Source organism: Rhinolophus ferrumequinum, chromosome 18 (assembly GCF_004115265.2).
Source record: "Rhinolophus ferrumequinum isolate MPI-CBG mRhiFer1 chromosome 18, mRhiFer1_v1.p, whole genome shotgun sequence".
NCBI lineage: Eukaryota > Metazoa > Chordata > Mammalia > Chiroptera > Rhinolophidae > Rhinolophus > Rhinolophus ferrumequinum.
In genome coordinates, this window is record NC_046301.1 from 45,882,528 (window position 1) to 45,902,784 (window position 20,257).

The 20,257-nt window shown below is 39.6% G+C and overlaps 1 protein-coding gene across 1 annotated transcript; it reads right to left on the reverse strand.

Moving 5' to 3' along the window:
• Positions 1–231: 231 nt before the first annotated feature.
• Positions 232–19,970, reverse strand: ATP6V1B2 (ATPase H+ transporting V1 subunit B2). Its single transcript, XM_033134613.1, is given in 16 exon segments — positions 232–1,619; positions 3,325–3,454; positions 4,320–4,424; positions 5,795–5,877; positions 7,333–7,483; positions 7,706–7,829; positions 8,480–8,577; positions 8,854–8,955; positions 9,287–9,426; positions 9,909–9,986; positions 10,083–10,176; positions 11,306–11,404; positions 13,252–13,307; positions 19,834–19,864; positions 19,867–19,946; positions 19,949–19,970. Coding segments are annotated over 16 exon segments (1,533 nt in total). The 3' UTR covers positions 232–1,479.
• Positions 19,971–20,257: the final 287 nt, after the last annotated feature.

A 20,257-nucleotide genomic window follows, 5' to 3' on the forward strand; every position in this document is an offset into this window, starting at 1 on the left:
GAGATATTACTGAGAACTTGAAAGGGCAGCCTAAAAGAGGGTCTAAGACCTGGGCCATGTTCCTGTAACCTAGGGGGTGATTCACAATACTTGCTATAATATTCAAAACTGTGAATCAAAGAGGTGCATTATTATATATTGTATATACGTGCTTGTTGCTGTTGTTTCTATGATTAGAAGATACAGAGTCACTTTAGGTCATTTTCATTTAATTTAATATTTATTTTCATTTTATATCCAGATGTCACATTTTCTACATTAAAATATAATCATGCTGACTCCCCCCCCACCACCCCACACCCTCCGAGAAAAAAGTGAAGAACTTTACACAACTTGAAAGATGGAATGCACAGAGAAGTCGCTATTGCACCCGAGTAACAAAGAACACAGAGACCACACAGCTGACATGGCAGAGTGCATAGAAGACAGCTCAGGGCTCGCAGCGGGAAGGAGCGGCAATGAAAAGGACAAAGCTTTTAAATGCTGTCACTTGCGCCACAAGATTACCCTGTGGAGGCAGAGAGAGGTCAGAAAGCAGGACCCGATAGGGGATTTTACCAAAGGCTGCTCTCTAACAGTTTCAAGACCCACACACAGGACAGCTTTCTCCTCCCACCTTGCCTTTAGCATCTGGCAAGCACTTCAGAACTTTACACCTATTAGCATGTCCAAATGTAGACTGGGTATAGGAGTCTTTCTTCTTTTTTTAAAATTCTATTCCAACTCTTTCCAAGCAAGAATTCTATCAGTTCTTTTCATTATGATTCCTCTGACTAGCGACCCCGTAAGGATCACGACAATCTCACATATCAGATCAACGCCAGCTGTGCACAAGCTGCAGGCTTCTGTGCTCCTCAGAGGCAGGGAGAGCAGTAAGTCACACCTACTAAAGAGGAAAAGGAAACTCCTTTTCTAATCGAGTCATTAAATAGCAAAGAGCAGGTGGACGGGGAAAACCCTCTGCTTAGGGCAGCAGCACAGCCCTAGAGGCGTACCAACAATCTGAAACCAAATGCTCAGCTCAGGAGAGAGCCTCCTGGCTCTTCTGAGGGGAGGCTTCTTTCCGCCCCGACCCAGCCCTAATTAGGAGAGCAAAGCATTCTAACTTCCCATAGTGATACTCTTCAGGAGGTGGCGAGGTAAGGTCTGGGAGACCCAAATAATGAGGACATTATTAGGCAACTAACTACCCCCACTATGTACAAATACACACATCAGTAAGAAAACCTCACCTCCATCCCTGCAGCTACTTTAAACAAAGCATTGAAGATCCGGGTTTTCTGAATAGGGGATATTTTAAAGTCTGTTAGCAGTTTAAGACATGGCAACACTGGCACAACATGTCACCTATTCTTTGTTTTTAATTACAGGCTAACACCGTAAACTCCAACACAAAGGTGGGGATGGGGGAGTGCAAAAGGAATAAAGGAAACAGAACCAATATTTCACAAGAGTGTCGAGCCAGCGGGGAAGTGGCGGCTAGTGCTTTGCAGAGTCTCGAGGGTAGAACTCGCTCAGGGTGCTCTGAGGGATCCTCTTCAGCATTTCTTTGGGGAAGATTCGGAGCAGCTGCCAGCCAATGTCCAAAGTCTCAAAGACAGTGCGGTTTTCGTAAGGACCTTACAAGAAAGTAAGATTGGATGAATAAAGGCAAACTACTTGCAACTTAGTGTTACTTAGGATGTATTCTGTTGTATGACCAGCACTGTGAGTATGGAGTATAAAAAGAGGAGACATAGCAGTTAGGCCTCCAAAACTGGATGTGACCAAGTGTGGAAATGAGTGCACAGACAAGCACCACTGGGAATCAAAGGAAAGGAGAGGCCTTCCGGCTAGAGACAGCGGGTCGACGGGGGGCGGGGGGTAAAGAGGGGCGACAAACTGGGTAGGATCCAAATACCTCTGGCAATGGAAACTAACCCAGTATATTGTCCAAAGAGTAGTGAGAAAAAGTTGCCCAGGAACAGAGGCTGAATTTGACAGAGGCCAGGGCAGATACGAGAAAGCCTTAAATGCCAGCTAAGCACCTGAGTAGATCAGTGGTTTTCAAAATTGTTACTGTTATTTTTAATAGCGTAAGTATCCTTATCATGCAAATAAACCTCATTTCTTAACTAAGGAATCAGAGTGGCTGAAATTCTGGGTTCTTTTCTCTACCAGAAGAACTTCATTCATCTTTTAAGGTCTGCATTAAGAAAACAAACCAAAACAAAAAAAAACCCCAACAATCATATACATTTTGGGGATTTTAATAAAAAATGTATCACTTAAATAGAAAAGTGCACAAATCCTAAGTGTGTAGCTTGATGCATTATTCCAAAATAAACACATCTGTTCTAAGTACCACCGAGGTCAGAAATAGTGTTACCAGCATCAGCAAGGGAGGGAGGGGAGAGACCAAGCAAAACAGCTGGAAAAGCCTATGGAAAAGCCTATGCATACTATGAAATGAAAACCACTATAGACTTTTTAGTAGAGGGACAATCAATAAAATTTGTAATAAATTTACTCTGGCAATGGTATATGGGGAGTCCGGGAGACTGGTAAAAAAGCAGGCACTCAGGGCCAGGGATGACAAAACCAAAGGTTTGGACTAGGTCTTAAGTGCTCAGAGATCAGTAGCTTCACCATCACCCAGGATCTTAGGGACAATGCCCAATGCTGAGCTTGGGCTAACTAGGACTACGGCCATGCCAGAGGCAGACAGAAACTGAAGAAGGAATTCCTAGGCAGGTGGTCAGCTGGGCAAAACCTTCGTTTCTGACCATACTGAGGCTGAGGGATGGTGGCATAAACAAAGGTGTGCCAACTGGAGATGTGGGATTAGGGTTTCAAAAAGAGGGTAAGGATCATACGTAGCCATTCAGTCAAAAGCACAGAGGAAAGGCCAAAGCTACGGGGAATAAAAGCACAGAAAGAACAGGCAGCTAACCCTTTGGGAACATAAACAACGAGGAAGCACGAAGATAAGAAATCAGAAACGGATTGGTCAGAAAACAGATGGGTCAGAAAAGTCCCAAACCCCCAAAGCCAGAGGAAATGGCTGCAGAGAGGTTAGGAGGAAGGAGACCTGGCGATGGAGGCCGGTTGTGAGGAAGGGAGACAGTAAGGTGGGAACTAAACAACTGGATGATGGACTTGCAGGCAGAAGGGAAGGAACCAGAGGGCAAAACTGTACTGTATACAAAGACGGGACCCACAGTTGGAAGACCCTCTTCTAATCAAAAGGAAAACTGTACAGACCAATGTAAATTCTCTCAGACTGGGAAAGGTCTTCAAAACTACATGAGGCTGTTTATGTTTGTAAGAAAACACTCCTCTTACCCTGAGCAATAAAGTTCCTCTCAAACTTCTGCAGAAATTCCAAGTAAAGAAGATCATCTGAGGTAAGGGCTTCTTCTCCAACTACAGCTTTCATGGCCTGCACATCCTTGCCGATAGCATAGCACGCGTACTGAGGAAAAAGAAGGTGTACGTGAACAGAGACCCGATTTCCTACACGTTACAGAGGAATCTGGGCGAAGTGTACTGCTGGAGCTGTCTTCGTAAGAGACCACAGAAGGGATTTCACATGATTTACAAACACAATTCACGTAACTAAAACTCTTGTGAAAAGTTAGCAGGACTTTATTACAAAGTCATCTCACTTAGAAAGGAGTTTTCAGGCATGCAGTTGTCATTACTACCTCTTTTCAAACACACACCTCCTCAGTGTGTCAATGAGCTCACATTTCATAGAGCATTTGAAAATCAGAACCCCTACCATGGAAGAAGCTGGAAGCTCTATTCAAGCAAAATATTTGTGATGTCAGGTTTACCATTTCTACTTTTAGGTCAAAAGCCTTTTTCTTTATTTGTGCCTGGTGTACAGTAATCTCATGACTATAGAAACCAAAGACTTCATAGAATATATAAAGCTGTCTCCCTTAGTATTTCAGTGATTACTTAATTAATGTGTTAAGCAAGAAATAACTCAGAGTACCCTTTCAGGATTGCTCTGTAATCATTACCAAGGTTACTAATAAAAACTTAAAACAACCTCACGGCTTGGTTTTTTTATTTAGAAACTACCTTATATAGCATTAGATGTGAGTTTCAAGCATATGAGTTTTAATCATGGTTATCAGCATCTATCCTTATGAAAAAAAGAGTGCCTGGTACTAATAAATGTTTATATATTCCACATGAAGCCTACATGAAAATTCTACTTGAATGGGGGAAAATAAAAAGTGACATGGGAGAAAGATTAAGAGGTGTAAGACAGCAGAAAGAATGGACTAAGAAAGGTATTTGAAAACCGTCCTTAAGGCTGTACGTACCAGCTGGTTAGATACATCGGCATGGTCCTTTCTGGTCATACCTTCTCCAATAGCCGACTTCATTAGCCGTGATAACGACGGCAGCACATTAATAGGCGGGTAAATCTTGAGTAGAATGGGAGGGGAAAACATTAGAGTTAAGTACAAACTTCAAGCTTTATTGGTAGCAAAGAAGCATTCTGAAACTCATTATTAACCCTTACATTACATAAAACAGCTGCATTTGTTTCCTAGATGAGTTCTGTTTTCCTGGTAAGAACACTTTATGTATAACATTTCTTTTGAGAATTAAATCCACCAAGTGAAATATACAAAACAGGACAAAATTATATTGAAAAACTGAATTTTCAGTATCTGCCTAGAGTATCAATTCTAAATGGTCTTCTGAACTCTGACTCAAAAGCACATGCGAAATAAAAACATTAACAATAATTCCACCTAGAAGCTGGCATCTGTTACAGAACCACCAAAAATCTGTTTTTGATTATTCAGCCATAAAAAAGAATGAAACATGTCATTTGTGACAACATGGATGGACCTGAGGGCATTAAGTCAAACGGAAAAAGATAAGTATGATCTCACTTATATGTAGAATCTAAAAAAAAAAACAAAACCACACAACAACTCCCTCCTCCCCAGCTCACGAATATAGAGAACAGACTGATGGTTGCCTGAGGCGTGGAGTAGGGGTGGGTGGGTGGGCAAAATGGTTCAAAAGATACAAATTTCCAGTTATAAAATGATGAAGTCAATGGGGATATAATGTACAGCGTGATGACCATGGTTAATAAAACTGTATTAATAAAACTGTACTTGGAAGTAGGTAGGAGAATGTATCTTGAAAGTTCTCATCATAAGAAAAAAATTTTTTTAACTATAGTGAGAATGTTAACTGGATTTATTGTGGTAATCATTTTGCAATATATACAAATACTGAATCATTACGTTGTACACCTGAAACTAGTATGTTAATTATTCCTCAATTAAAACAAAAAATTTGTTTTTGTATTAACAGCAAGATAGGTAGATTACACCGTTATGGAACACAATACCCAGAAAAGTTCTTTGAGACAACTAACTGACTCCATTCTAGGGCACAATAAAGTGGAAATTTAATTCTTCATTCTGGCACTCTTATCCACACCAGGATTTTGTAAGTTCTCAACATCGTTGACAAGTTCTGCGACTTTAAGCAAAATGACAGACAACGAAACCAGTTTTCCCATAGGCTAACTGACATAGACAAGAGTTAAGTTCCTATAATATTGCATCAATATTAGAACAAAATGATGAACAAAACGACGTGATTTGAGGATCTGCCACATACAGAAATGACAATTTTGTAGCCATATCAAAATCAATTTATTTTCTGGAAAAAAAAAGAGAAAGAAATCCTAGGAGCCCAGTCCAACTCACTGAAGAGTAACTGAAGAGCAGACCTGTAAGCTTTACAGCACTGCCTGCATGTCAAGTACCTGTCTGTTGTGCAGCTGTCTGTCCACATAGATCTGCCCCTCTGTGATATATCCAGTCAAGTCAGGGATGGGGTGCGTGATATCTACCAGACGAAGACATCTGACGTTAGTTAAAAGTGTCCATCTATGTAAACAAACTCACAGGAAGTCCACCTGCATTACCGACAGCATTCTTTTAAACAGTGCTATATAAAATAATTTTGTGAGGATTGAAGAGTTCCATATCTATGTTGTCCAACACGGTTGCCACTAGCAAAATGCGGCTATTGAGCACCTCAAAAGTGGCTCATGTAACTGAAAAACTTAATGGTTATTTCACTTTTTATCTAATTTTAATTAACTTTAGAATTTAAAGAACAAGCTGTGGCTAGAGGTGACCATATCGGACAGTTTAACTTCTCTGATTGCAGCAGAGAGATGAGATGTGTCGCTATGAGGTAAATGAGCGGCATTCAAAAAGCACAATTTCTCCTAGTTACGTGATCTCTCCTCCATTTTAAACACAAAGTTCCCTTGCAGAGATCTGCCAATTTGATGTACGCATACACTCAGAGAATGTTCCTAGCTCATAAGCTATTTCAACACAGAAAAATATAAAGATGCTAGACAATTAAAGTGACGCTGTGCAGCACCAAAAAGGTCATATAAAGCAAGGCATTTCTAAGTCTGCTAAATTCCATAAAGTAATTTTGTAGCTACTTTCTTGGAACAAATAATTTTCATGCCAGAGGCAGTACAGGGTACCAGTTCGTGTGAAACCAGATTGCCTGGGTTCTAAAGCTGTCACTTCCTACCTTGACAAATCTCCTTAGCTGCCTGTGCCTCAGATTAGAGCGTCTATCTCAAAGTTGCTATGAAGATGGATCAAATGAGTCAATATTTATAAAGCACTTAGAAGAGTGCTCCATTATACTGAGTTATTACTGTCTCTGAAAATATCTTGTAAAAGTGCTTTTTAAAAACCAAGGAAAGGACTAAAAGACAACATGAGGAAAGCTGCAAGTCTCACCCAGGAGCCATCCTGAGCACACACGCAGACAGGCCTGTCCCGTGTGCTTTCACATACATAGTAGAAGAAAGTAACTTTTAACCTTTGGTGATGATTCTGTCTCTGAAGTCTTGTGGCATTTACTATTTGTGCTCTTCACCTGACACATAAGCTACCGCAAATTGTTAGTGCACACACCCAAAAAATATCCAACTAGGTTACATTAGATAGAGACCATATCTTTTCTTAAACTTCCTTATATCTAGACCATGTCCTGCAAACAGCAGGCACTCAATAGTACCTAATAAATGAAAATTAAAAATTCAAATTCCAAAGAAAATTGTTTTTTTTTCCTTCCACAAAAGGATGATGATCATTACAGGCCGTTTTCAAATAAAGTATTTTATTTAGGTACAAACCACTACTTAATGTAAATTCTTGGAGGATAAACCCTCAAGAGAATTTCAATTCGAAAAAGTAGACAATCTTCTCTCTTAGAATCAACCTTACAATGATGAGGTCTGCTATAATCCAAAGACCCAAAACTTACCATCATTAGGCATGGTGAGAATAGGGATTTGAGTAATAGAGCCATTTCTACCTTCCACTCGACCAGCGCGTTCATATATTGTCGCTAAATCTGTATACATGTAACCTGGGAAACCTCGGCGACCAGGAACCTCTTCCCTGGCTGCTGAAACCTGACAAAATGCCGAGAAGGAAATATCACATGCCATAACATGGAAAGTAAAGCTTGCTTAGAACATGTTTATTTGAAGAAGCCAAACTACAAAGTTGGAAAAACCATCTTTTTCATTTTAAACATTGTCTCTAAGAGATGATTTAGAAAAATCTAGCAACACAGTTCTCTTTCCATCACCATATATTAGAAAATAAGCCATTTTAATTAAGCAAAACTTTACCTCTCGAAGTGCTTCAGCATAAGAACTCATATCTGTTAGGATAACCAATACGTGTTTCTCACACTGATAGGCCAGAAATTCGGCTGTGGTTAGAGCCAAGCGAGGAGTGATAATCCGTTCAATACTGAAATGGAACATTAAATCCTATGTCACTCAAACAAAAAGACCAAAAACAAAAGAAAATGAGATTCTGGAAAGAATTGTACAGTCTCCCTCTGAAAGTTTTAAATAAATAGAGGAAGGTAAAGCAATTATTACTTTAAAAATTCTTAAATAAAGCAGTTATTTTATGTATTTACACAGTAAGAATTACTTCGTTCTACAAAATTAAACTGATTATTTTATAAATGCTCCATAATTTCTCAGAATGATATACTTCTCCAAAGAGAGAGAGAGAAACAGAGGGATGGAAGAAAGAAGGGCCAAATTTCTCAGGTAAGATGAAAAAATCATGCACTGAGTATGGACTGTGTACTAGGTAATTTATATGCATTATCTCATTTAAAAAGCACAACCAAATTAAAAAAATAAATAAAAAGCACAACCACCCCCATGGGACAAGCACCATTTGTCACATTTTCTGAAAGAGAAAACTGAGCTTCATAGCCTACGTGATTTTCCCAAAGCCAAATAACTAGCAAGAAGCAGAGCTGGAATTGAAATAGTTATCTCATTTGTAAGCCCATGTTGCTTTCATTCTAACATTTTACCTCCGTAGGTAACATTTTTCACCTGAAACCTGGGTAAACAGAAAGAAATAGCCTATTTACTTACGTCGGGTCATTAGCCAAGTTCAAAAAGAGGCAGACATTGTCCATGGAGCCATTTTCTTCAAAGTCAGATTTGAAGAACCGGGCAGTTTCCATGTTTACCTAAATGGCAATGACTTCATCAGTGCTGGGAGAAGAAAAATTCTCAGTATGTATTTCTGATGAAGGCCAAGCTATAGATCTGCACTGTTCCTTCTTTTAAAGTTTTACATTTCATAGTCAAATGCCAAATTTTAATCCTTAAGTTTGCCCAAAATGCAAGTTGCAACTTCTCTACCTAGACATAAATTCCATGATACATGTGCGGTTTTCCACACTGTTCTAACATAAGCAATTAACTTTATATTTCATACTAAAGGAGAAAATAATTATACTTACACCCATAGCAGCAAATACAATTGCAAAATTTTCCTCACTGTAGTCCACTACATCTTTGGATTTCTTTACCAAACCAGCCTGGCGACAGATCTGAGCTGCAATCTGATGAGGAACACAAAAGCAGAGCTGAAATCTAAAACATTTCTACAAAATAATGTGTATCCTCCACTTTCTGGAATTGTAATTAAAAATGAAATTGGGATATTTTCAAAGGACTCTACCCAACAAAACTATTTTGTACTTTTTGCAAAGATTCCGAAGAGTGAGCAAGAAGACAACTATCGTGTGGATAAAGATTCAATGTAACTGGATTATATATATAGTAACAACGGGTATTTATGTTGAAAACCCTTTATTTGGTTTGTCACTAACAGTGAAGCATTTAGAAATTCTTCCTTGTTAAATTTCACACCGAACAGATCCTACTTCTCACCTCATTGTGCGGTAAGCCAGCAGCAGAGAAGATAGGAATTTTCTGCCCCCGAGCAATACTGTTCATGCCATCTATGGCAGAAATGCCGGTCTGAATCATCTCCTCTGGGTAGATTCGACACTGAGGATTGATTGGCTGGCCTAACGAATTTCCAAAAGGGCAAGTTTTAATATATCTGTGCTTTAAGACTAAAACCACATAAAGCATTTCTCTTAAAATATCCGTTATTTCTGAAATCTGAAACTGTTTATTAAGTAATTTTTTCCATTAGTCTTTTGCAGATTCATGAAATACATGATAGCAGAACTTGAGTTCCTAAAGTGAAATAAAGGTATACAGCAAAATAAGAGAGCAATCCCAAATCGAAGCCACGGCTTGATTAACTACATTTCAAATATACCCTAGTGATGTTTTACAATATCTTAAGATATTTTATATGAAATTTTGAGATGATCTCTAGGAAAAATATATTAAATAATGAAAAAACTAATTAATTCATCACAGAGCACGTCGGTTATCTGCTTAACATATCACAAAAATCATTCCCTATCTGGCAAAGATAAAAGTTTGCTAGCTGGAGGCTATTTTCCCCCAAACTCAAAAAAGCATTTACTGTCCTTACCCATGATGTCGAGGAAATCTTCAGCCAATACAACAGGACCTCTATCAATGGGCTTTCCTGATCCATTGAATACGCGACCTGAGAAACAGTAACAAGACAGTACACAAATATTCCCATTTTTTAGAAGACTTTATGGAAATATGTTGAAAAGGAAACAAATCTCTTTCCACTTACCAAGCATATCCTCAGACACTGGTGTTCGGAGAATATCTCCAGTAAACTCACAGGACGTTTTCTTGGCATCTATACCTGAAGTCCCTTCAAACACCTATCAAGGAAGAGAAGTAATCAGAAGGATAAAAGAAGTTTCATGGGGCGGCTGGATGGCTCCGTTGGTTAGAGCACGAGCTCTGAACAACAGCGTCATCGGTTTGATTCCCACACAGGCCAGTGAGCTGCGCCCACCACAACTAGATTGCAGACAAACTGCCGGTGAGCTTCCGGAGGGGCGGCTGGATGGCTCAGTTGGTTGGAGTGCGGAGCTCTGAACAACAAGGTTGCTAGTTCAATTCCTACATGGGTTGGCGGGCTGCACCCCCTCCAACTAAAGATTGAAAACGGCAACTGGACTTGGAGCTGAGTTGTGCCCTCAATAACTACTTCAAGCTGATGGACCCTGGAGAAGCACACTGTCCCCCAATATTCCCAATTAAAAAATAAAATAAAAAATTTTCAGTCATAAGCACTTAAATTTTATTTGTCTGTTAAACAGCCCTTATAAAGTCAAATACATAAATGTACGCTACTTTTAATATCACAAACACAACCTGTTGTCCAAGGGTCATGACTGTAGGACATCAAATCCTACAAGCAAGCTAAGAATATTTTTTATATTTTTAGTTAATAAAAAGAAAGGAAAAAGGAAGGAGGGAAGGAGGGGAAAAATACAAATATACCTGAGAGAACTTAGGTGGCCCCACAAAACCTAAAAAATTTACTGGCTGGCCCTTTGCAGAAATTTTGCTGACCTTTGCTCTAGATTACTTTTTCGGGGAACACGTTGTTTGAGAAAACTGGCATTTCCCATAATCAGTAACATTAAAAACTAGGAATTATAGGAGACAATTTAAAGAAGCAGACTCAGATCTTTTTGGTTTTATCCCATAAGCTGTGAATTCTGCTTTTCATCTCTCTCCTGTATGATTATCTAGTTTGTTTTATCCATTAAAAAAAAAAAAAAGCCATTTTACCAGTGGAGCTATTGGACTAGAATGGACATAGGTGGCTTGAAATCTGTCAAGAAAACACGCAAAAACAATTTTTCCCCCCAAAGGGAGTAATCAGTCTCTAAAGATATACTTATTCAATGATAACTAGAAAAAAACAAACAAGTGTTCCTTATCTTTTTGTGATTAGGAAAAAGTTCAATTGGCCAGGTTTTTGAAAGTGATGTTTACCTGAACCACTGCTTTGGAACCGCTAACTTCTAGAACTTGCCCACTTCTCTTCGTGCCATCAGGTAATGTCAAGTGGACAATCTCAGCATATCTGGGAAACTAAATAGAAAAAAAGAAAGGATCAATAACCAACTACAGGGTTGGGGGTTGGTTAGACGTAGGTTTAAAAGGTGCTCCAAATATTCTACGTGCTCTATCTTAATCATAGCATGTGCAACCCCCACGCCCCCCCCCCACACAGGTAAACGTGAAGGGTTAACGACATCCTCAGGTAGTTTAAGTTCTTAAAACGCTAACCACTGGCACATGCACTGACAAACCAGCACAAGGTACAGAGAGAAAGGTTTTAAATCCATGAAAACAGAGCAATTACATTTTTCCTTCTGCGTATGTTTTAAAGTTTTGAGACTATAGAAAGGTACAAAACTTACGAATAACCATGTTCCCACTACTTAGAACTGATGTTTGCTGTATGTGTGATCTGGGCTGCGTGAGTAAGTACCTGTGTATTTTGGGGAAAGGGAAAAACGAAACTAAACGAAATTAAATAAAATAATTACTATTGTAATAAAATAATGCTAATGTTCCCCCTTAATCTAATTATCCTGACCAGATATGTATTCCTTTAATCCATTTTTAATATTTTAAATACATGTTTCCAAAAATATACTGTGGTTTTATTTACATAAATGATAACATACTAAATATATCATCCTGCAACTTTTTTTTCCCTTGACCTTATATTTTGGATCTGTCATGGTAACAGTTACCTCATTTTATCAACATAATCTCTTGAAAGTGCACCATTATTTCGTGTGATGACAAGGAAAACACCTGCCAGTTAAACTATGGCGAACCAGTGATTGTAACCTGATTTTGGAGATGCTAACATGCGAATAAATGGACATCTCAGAATTAATGTTAGAACAGATGTAGTAAAAATAAAATCAAATGACACCACATTTCATTCAATTCTTCTACCAGCGGAGTTGAAGGCTGTTCTAAACTTCCACATTTCCAAACATGCTGCAGTGAACATTCTCACATGTGCTTCTCACACAAGTGTTTCCCTTCTCACGCCCGTTTCCCTAAGGTTTGGTTACCTAGTGGTGGGCTACAGGCTGTGCCCCTTTCTGCCAAATTACTCTGTAAGGAACTGTATTAATTTACAATATTCCTAGCACCATACAAAAGTGTATTTTCCCTACATCCGCCAGCTTATGTTATTATTAACTAAACTTTAATGTTTGCCATTTTGATATAGTAAAAAATAGCCTTTCCAATTTGCATTTTCTGATTCTACTAATATTGAGCATTTTTTCAGGTTTACTGACAATTCAGATTTCATTTCCTATGACTGGCTTACTAACAGCTTTCCTCACTTTCCAACTGGATCTGCTTTTTCTTATTTATTTGTAGTTTTAAAGATTCTGGATACTAATTCTTTGCAAGTATTTGCTCCCAGGCTATTTCTTGTCTTAATATTGTATATGATATCTTATCACAGGAAGTTCTACAACTTTTTATGTAATAACTAGATTTTCCTTTATGATTTGTGCCTTTTGTGTCTTGTTTAGAAAAACCTTCCAACCTGAAGTCATAAAAATGGGCTTCTGTACGGTCTATATAATACCCTACAGGTTATAAAACACACTCATAAATATATTTTTTTCCCCTAATAGACTTCTGAGGTAGGAGTGACACTTTTTTTTTTTAAATTTTGCAGACAAGGGACTCTAGGACACAAACAGAATCCACAGTAGATCCACGACTGGAATCCAGTCTTCTGACTTCTGATTTAAAACTCTTGTCTCCTATATAGCACTGCCACTCAGACCAAGGAATGGCTTAAAAATCATAACGTCAAATTTAAAGTGTACTCGACAGGACTTAATGCCACGTTTTTAACTTCATAAATGATTAAATGATGATGATGACGGTATTACCTTAACATGATCTAAGATCACTAGTGGGCCATTGACTCCTGATACTGTCTTGTACGCTGCAATAAAAACAGAAGAGTCAGCATTAGTCACATAGGATATTCTCTCTCTGGGATTACAAAACAACACCTCTCTCCACTTTGGCATACCTATTATAATATGCAGCACGCCGTTATAAAATTTTTCATTGAATTCATTAAATATGCCTGTGACTGTACAACTTTTCATAATCCACCTTCATCCAACCAAAAACATTTAGAATCCTTACCATGAGTAAGTCACACTGTTTTAAGGACTCCAGGTACAAAAAAAGAAGGCACAAGGGAACAGATTTCCCTCCAGAGTTCACAGTTCTACATGAAGAAGGGGAGTTGGACCCTCTCAGAGATGTGCAGAGGTGTGCACAGGAAAAACCTAGCAGTTATTCTTACCCTGAAGAGAAAAGGAAAACTATAAAATAGGAGGCACTTAGCAGAGAAGGAAGGGGAAGGGAATTTTTAAGCAGAAGTGACAAAACTCACTAGGAAAATCTGAGAACATGTAGTCTGTTAAAGTAAAAGCCATGATTAAATGGCATCTTAAAAACTATGGGGAAACTGCTTTATCAAGGGGAAGTGGGCAATGGAATGAAAGGCCAGAGGTCTTTTAAAAAAAGTCAAATGTTCCTGTCAGTTTAGAGACTTATGTTTTCCACTGGAAATTATGCCCTAGGAATAAACTGCCAGTCCATAAGATACTAGTCAAATCCCTAGGGTAGCTATCCTACAACCATCACACTTACATGTCAAGTATAATGGTAATTAGCTGTAAAACAGAACACTCAGGAGAGTTATTCTAATATCAGAATTAACCAAATTTCATAATCAGAACAGCTGAAAAAACAAAATGAATGTTTGAAGAAAACTTACTACAAGGCCTAAAATAATTTATAACAAGCTGTCAACCAACTGAAAATGTTCACTTGCTTGATTTCTTATCAGGTCTTGTGCAGAGACTTCTGGCACAAATGTAGACACTCAAGAATGAGGAAACCATTTAATAACCAGTCTGTCCACTCAAGGGGCTCCAGAACTTAAAAACACCAATTTCTTCAGCCAGGAAGCAGTGTCCTGGCAGAAACTTGGGGACAGAGCAGGCAAGCACTGTCAGGGCTCCTTGACTTTCATACTCACAGGACATTTAAATCCTGACATCAAATAGTTGCTTGACTACATCTGTAACTGTAATTAACTCAACAGAGGGCCCCAAATGACTCTCTTCTTAACAGTAGATAAAAGGCAAGTCACAAATTTAAAAAGCTAAGTTACATGAATGGATGGTAATGTAAAAGAATTAGTCATTCCTTTGAAAATATTACAAAGATCCCAATTGTCATATTTGCTGCTATAATCCTTTTATGAAAATCCTCCCCATTGTTTTAAAATAATCTAACACTCTTAAAAATAATTCCTGGGCCGGCCCGGTGGCTCAGGCAGTTAGAGCTCCGTGCTCCTAACTCCGAAGGCTGCCGGTTCGATTCCCACATGGCCCAGTGGGCTCTCAACCACAAGGTTGCCGGTTCAACTCCCGCAAGGGATCAACTTGAAGCTGAACGGCACCCTTCACAACTAAGATTGAAAGGACAACTTGACTTGGGGGAAAAAAAAGTCCTGGAAGTACACACTGTTCCCCAATAAAGTCCTGTTCCCCTTCCCCAATTAAAAAAAAAAAACAAACCCTTAAAAAAAAAATAATAATTCCTACCCCTAAAAATATTCATTAATCTCACTTTAAAAGAGTCACATATTCTGTTTATCAATGACTTTCTAAAATTGCTATGTGGAAACTCAAAGTGAGCTACATTAGAAACATGTTCTCTTACAATCTAGTTCTTAAACATACAAAAACATAAACGTTTTCAAAACATTTACCTACACAGTTAGAGATGGGAGGAGGGAGTGGGCTGGGGGTGGGGCGGAGAGGGGGGCAGAAGACCTAGTTTTGAGACTTATAGGCAAATGTAATATCAATAAAAAAAGCCCTCAGGTTCTGAAATTCTCTTTACTTTTTTCCAGCAAGATCTGCATCTCCTTTGAACTTCTAACCTCTACAATGATGTTTCAGAATCTCATGTTTAAATCCAAGCTCATTCCAAATTATGAAGTTTTGCCAGTCACGAGCAAAAGTATGACCACGAAAAAGAAACACTGGTCATTGCTTTTCCTGGAAACACTGAATCAAGCTGACGTCTACTATAGAAGACAAGATTTTACTTCATCAAAAGCAGTTTCTAAATTTACAGCAGTGTATGCAGCCTTTAAAAAAGCCAGTAAGTAACCATCACAATTAACTGAGTAACACAACACCATCAATACATTTAGTAAGTACTTGTCAGAAATTCTCATTTAATCTCCATAACAGGTCTATAAATCGACTCATATTATTCCAAGTGTTAGAAGAGAAAAATGGTCTTCAGAAACTAAGCAACTTGCCCAAGCATGTGAACTTATATAGTCTAGCTCCCGAGTCACTTGTTCTATAACTTTGCACTGCAGCTCAAATTCTAAAACGAAACTGGTCATTTTTTGTGGTCTGGTCCACTCACAATTATTTGCAAGACTTAAGTAGCTATACCACTCAAAATAATTTCACAAGTCTGCATCTCTAGCCCTGAAAAAATAAGTTACTTTTACTATTTAATACACTGGACAATAATTCCCTTGTGTCCACATTTTGCCATCACTGCAAAACAATCTTGCTCCAATGGAGTGCAGCCACTGGAGAGTTTTAGCAGAGGAAAGAATCTAATGGTAACGCTTCAGCAGTTTTCCCTCATTGGAAAAGCATGAAAAGCAGGAGATATGAATCAGAGGTTAAGCAACCTACTTGGTTTAAATTAAACTGACATATACAAACCGAACTTGTATTATAACCCAAACTAAATAAAAAAACATTAACAGACTTTATATTTGCGACTGCTTCACACTTTTCCAGAGCATCTCTGGGATGGACAGGTTACCCCATTCCAGCTTCACAAAACTCTGGGAGGTTGGCAAGACTGACACCCACACCCTACACTTAAACTAAGGCTCTGAGAAATTTGTTACTAAATAGAAGATCCAGGATTAGCGCTGTTTTTTGTTGGTTGTTTTTCTTTTTCCTAATTCTAAAGTTGGTATTCTATGATCCTATAATATTTCTGAATTTAGTTTAGTCTCAAAGATTATTAAAAAAATATGGTGATGACACAGTTCCTAGCACTCAGACTACAAATAAATATTAGAAGACAGTTCATATACGAACTGTAGCTCTTTTCCATGATGATAAAACTATTTGCAAAAAAAAAACCCAAAAACAAAAAGGAGGGAAAATGGTATGGAACACTACCTTTTATCTTTCACAAATATTATCCAGCTTTCCTCACCATTACCATTAACAGACCAAAGCAGAGATAACAGTTTAGAGTAAGGCTGCCAACTGCTCCTCAAAAAAGCAAAAACCCATTCACAGATTATGAGACCATTTCTATTTACCAAAATAAAGACCATTCTTCTCTTGAAAATTCCAAATGAACAAGAACCTGGGTCTGCAGGGAATGATCAGAACTTCTGACAACACAGCAGATACGTGTTTACTTTACATGCCTAACGCATTTTACAACAAACAAGTCACATCTTTGATTCTGAACTATTTTATTAAGCAGGCAATACAGATTTATGGAGTAACATGTAAAACCAAAATCTACAAAGGTTTTTAAGAAGCACATACTTGGTCAGATGACATCCTCTTCCTCCTGCAAGGTATGAGATTGTTCAACACTACAAAAGCCCCTTAATGATTGTGCAAGTTTTCCAAACAGAAAACTCAGCAGCAGTTGCACAATAAGAGATCTAGTCCTTCAACCTCCGCCTTATTAGCAAAACAAAAAACCCAGAGCAATCATCTTCCCTTGTGCAAGAAGAGTAGGTACCCACACCCTGAACAATGGGCACCGAAGGAGAAGTTCTAGAGAAAGACAGGCTGATGATTCCTTCACTTGACTTTTCTGGGGTTAGTTCTGCTTTCTACTGTAAGCAACATAAGGTTAGTTGACGTAGGGTCTCAAGAACAATGGAGATTATTTAATTCAAAATGTTTAGTGTCCAAAATCTCTATGTACATTATTGAACCTCGCTGGAAGTTTAAAAGAAAATCAAGTTTTCTTTCCTTGTGACTTCAAAAACTCAACCAAAGTGCTCAAGATTATGTCAAGCCTACATATTTCCTTTTCCATTTCTTGTGAACAGCCCAATAAACGTGAAGTTGTTTGAGAACAGGATCCAATCTGTACAATGGAACTGCCAATATTACTCCATTTCTTCATTCAAGAAGCACACATTAAACAACTATCACTTAAGATGGTATCATTGATCTTTAATTAGAAAAATCAGGAGGTTAACCAATATTTACTCAGAACCAAAACTGAATAATAAGCAACCAAAACTGTTGACTAAAATCAAGAATGTGGCAATAAAGGAAAAAAGATACTCTGCAAATGCGGTTAGCTATTAGCTTAAGTACGATACCATTTATGCTTTTTAGAATAACCCAGACACAGAAGAGGAATTCAACCAATTATCCTAACTCCTTACTCTGATTCCATCCACGTTAAGAATCTATCCCCTAAACAATAGAACAAGGGGTTTAAAGGCAAGTTATACAACAAATTACAAGACACAGTACTTCTATGTGTTAAGCACTGTGCTAGGAGCACTGAGGACACAAAAAGGATTCTTGACCTCTAAAGGTTCAGTGTTAAGCATTGCGGTTACAACAATTCGTCAGGTGGAATCTCATCTGGAGCAGTACTTCGGTCACTGGCTAGGCACACAGAACAGAGAGAAATCATATTCATCTCCCCTAAGGGCTTACAACCTTAATCATGAAGAATTCTTTAAACAAGGTTATTATTTCAGCTGATACTCTGAATTGACAATGAATGAGTAATTAACATGGAAATTATTGCACCCCTATAATCTTTTCCTAGAAGCACCACTAATGTCTATCCATTCTACCCAAAGGAAAAAAAAAAAGCACACAAATGCAATTAATAAAAGAGAATTTGTAACTATTAGGTATAAACGTATTGTCAAAGTCTATACAAGAATGCAACGTCTGTCCATTTCCTGAAACATCTACATCACCTCATTTAAACCACCAACAGGCATTCTCTAATTCAGATAATTCCCAGTGTAAAAAGCACATGTCGGCAAACCATAAAATCATGTTTTCCTCTTTCCTTGCACTGCAGTGCTATCACATGACCCAATGACAGATCCGGAAGGGATTACTCAGGCAGGAGAAAAACCCTTCATCTGAAATTCTTTGTAACCAATCAGCCGTCCACAAACAGGCATCCTGGTAATTAACCAGCGCCAAATATAGTCCTGCCACCTGGGGAAACATCAGGTGCTTTCTTAAGTTTTAAAGAGTCTATTTCTAGGGCTCATCCCGGTTCCTAAGGAAGCTGTGAAGAGGCCTGGTGCTCCACAACTGGGTTATTTAGTAATCAACAACCATTGCTTTCGGAACTGCTGAGTAATTCACTTAAGCCTATTTGTTAAGGTCTTTTTAGAATCACAATACTTAAACACGCCTATGCACATATGCTTTGCATATATGCTATACCGTGCGTCCCCGAAAATAAGACTGGGTCTTCCATTACTGTTTGCTCCAAAGATGCTTTAGGGCTTATGTTCAGGGGATGTCGTCCTGCAAAATCATGCTAGGGCTTCTTTTCCGGGAAACACGGTATAATATGGGGAAAGCTGCTTGGATTCCCCAAGACAGCCTTGCACTCAACCAAGTTATGTTAACTGCTCAGTAAATGAAGAGGCAATGGTAGAAAAAGGCCCGGCATTACTGAAAAAACCTGGAATTTTAGTTCCTGCTCTGCCAATAATTAGGTGTCTAAAGCCTGGCAAGAAGTCCTGTGCCTCCTGGAACCTTAAGCTTCTCACTGTAAAATGAGAGGGTTAGACTAGATGACCCGCAGTTTCCTTTTCAGCTCCAGCGTTCTCTGATATCTAGGTGTCCTTCTGTGGAACAGCCCCTCCAGGAACAACATCTCCCTCTGGCAGTGGGCCGACCTTCATCCACCAAAGGCCTGACCACGTCAGCGATGCCACTACACCTTCGCCCGCGGCAGGAGCTCATGATCTGTCTGCCCTGAGGTCCACGCTAGTGGGAGAGGATGGGAAGGGGCGTTCCCTCGACCCCGAAACATCTAAATGAGGGCCGGCAAAGATTAAGATCGGAGTGACAGATGCGGCCTTCAGAGACAGGAAGCAAGTGCCTGAAAAATGCTCCAGTCGAGGGAAGTGGGAGAGGGCGGGGGCAATAGTCAGGAGCCCACCACCCCAGGAGAAAGTTCCGGTTCGTGCTCTTGCCCTCACAGAAATGTAAGGTCCACTTAAATCTTCTTCTAGAGAGACATGTGGTGAGAGTAGGGGGAAGCGAGATGGAAAAATAACAACCCCCCTCCAAGCCGCTGGCTAAGCAGGTGAGTGGAAGCAAGGGGCTGGGCTAAGAAGCAAGACAGGATCCGTCCTGCTCTCTGATACTCACTGAGCCGAGGCTGGGAGAGGTAGTTTCCGGCTCAACTGCCAGTGCCTGCTCCCGAGATCCCACCACCGCCCCACTGGTGGGCACGGGTAGTTCGGGTGCGGCCCCGTTCACGATCCCCGCATAGCGCGCAGCGCCATCTTGTCTCCTCCGTCCCGACTGGCCCCGCAGCGGCGGCGCGCAGGCGCAGATATAGCAGGGGCGGGCCGCGCACCTGGCTCCGCCCATACGTGCTGCGGAGTCCCGGCCTCGCCGCGCCCCCTTCGCTGCTCGCCGCCCGCCGCCTCGTGACTCGAGATCCGCGTGGGCGGGACTGAGCCTGCGCGCCAGCGAGAGGAGCTGACCAGCGTGCTGGGAGGGAGGGAGCCAGGCCGGGGAGAGGGAGGCAGAAGCGGAAGAGGGACCTTGAGAGAAAGGCAAGATTTAA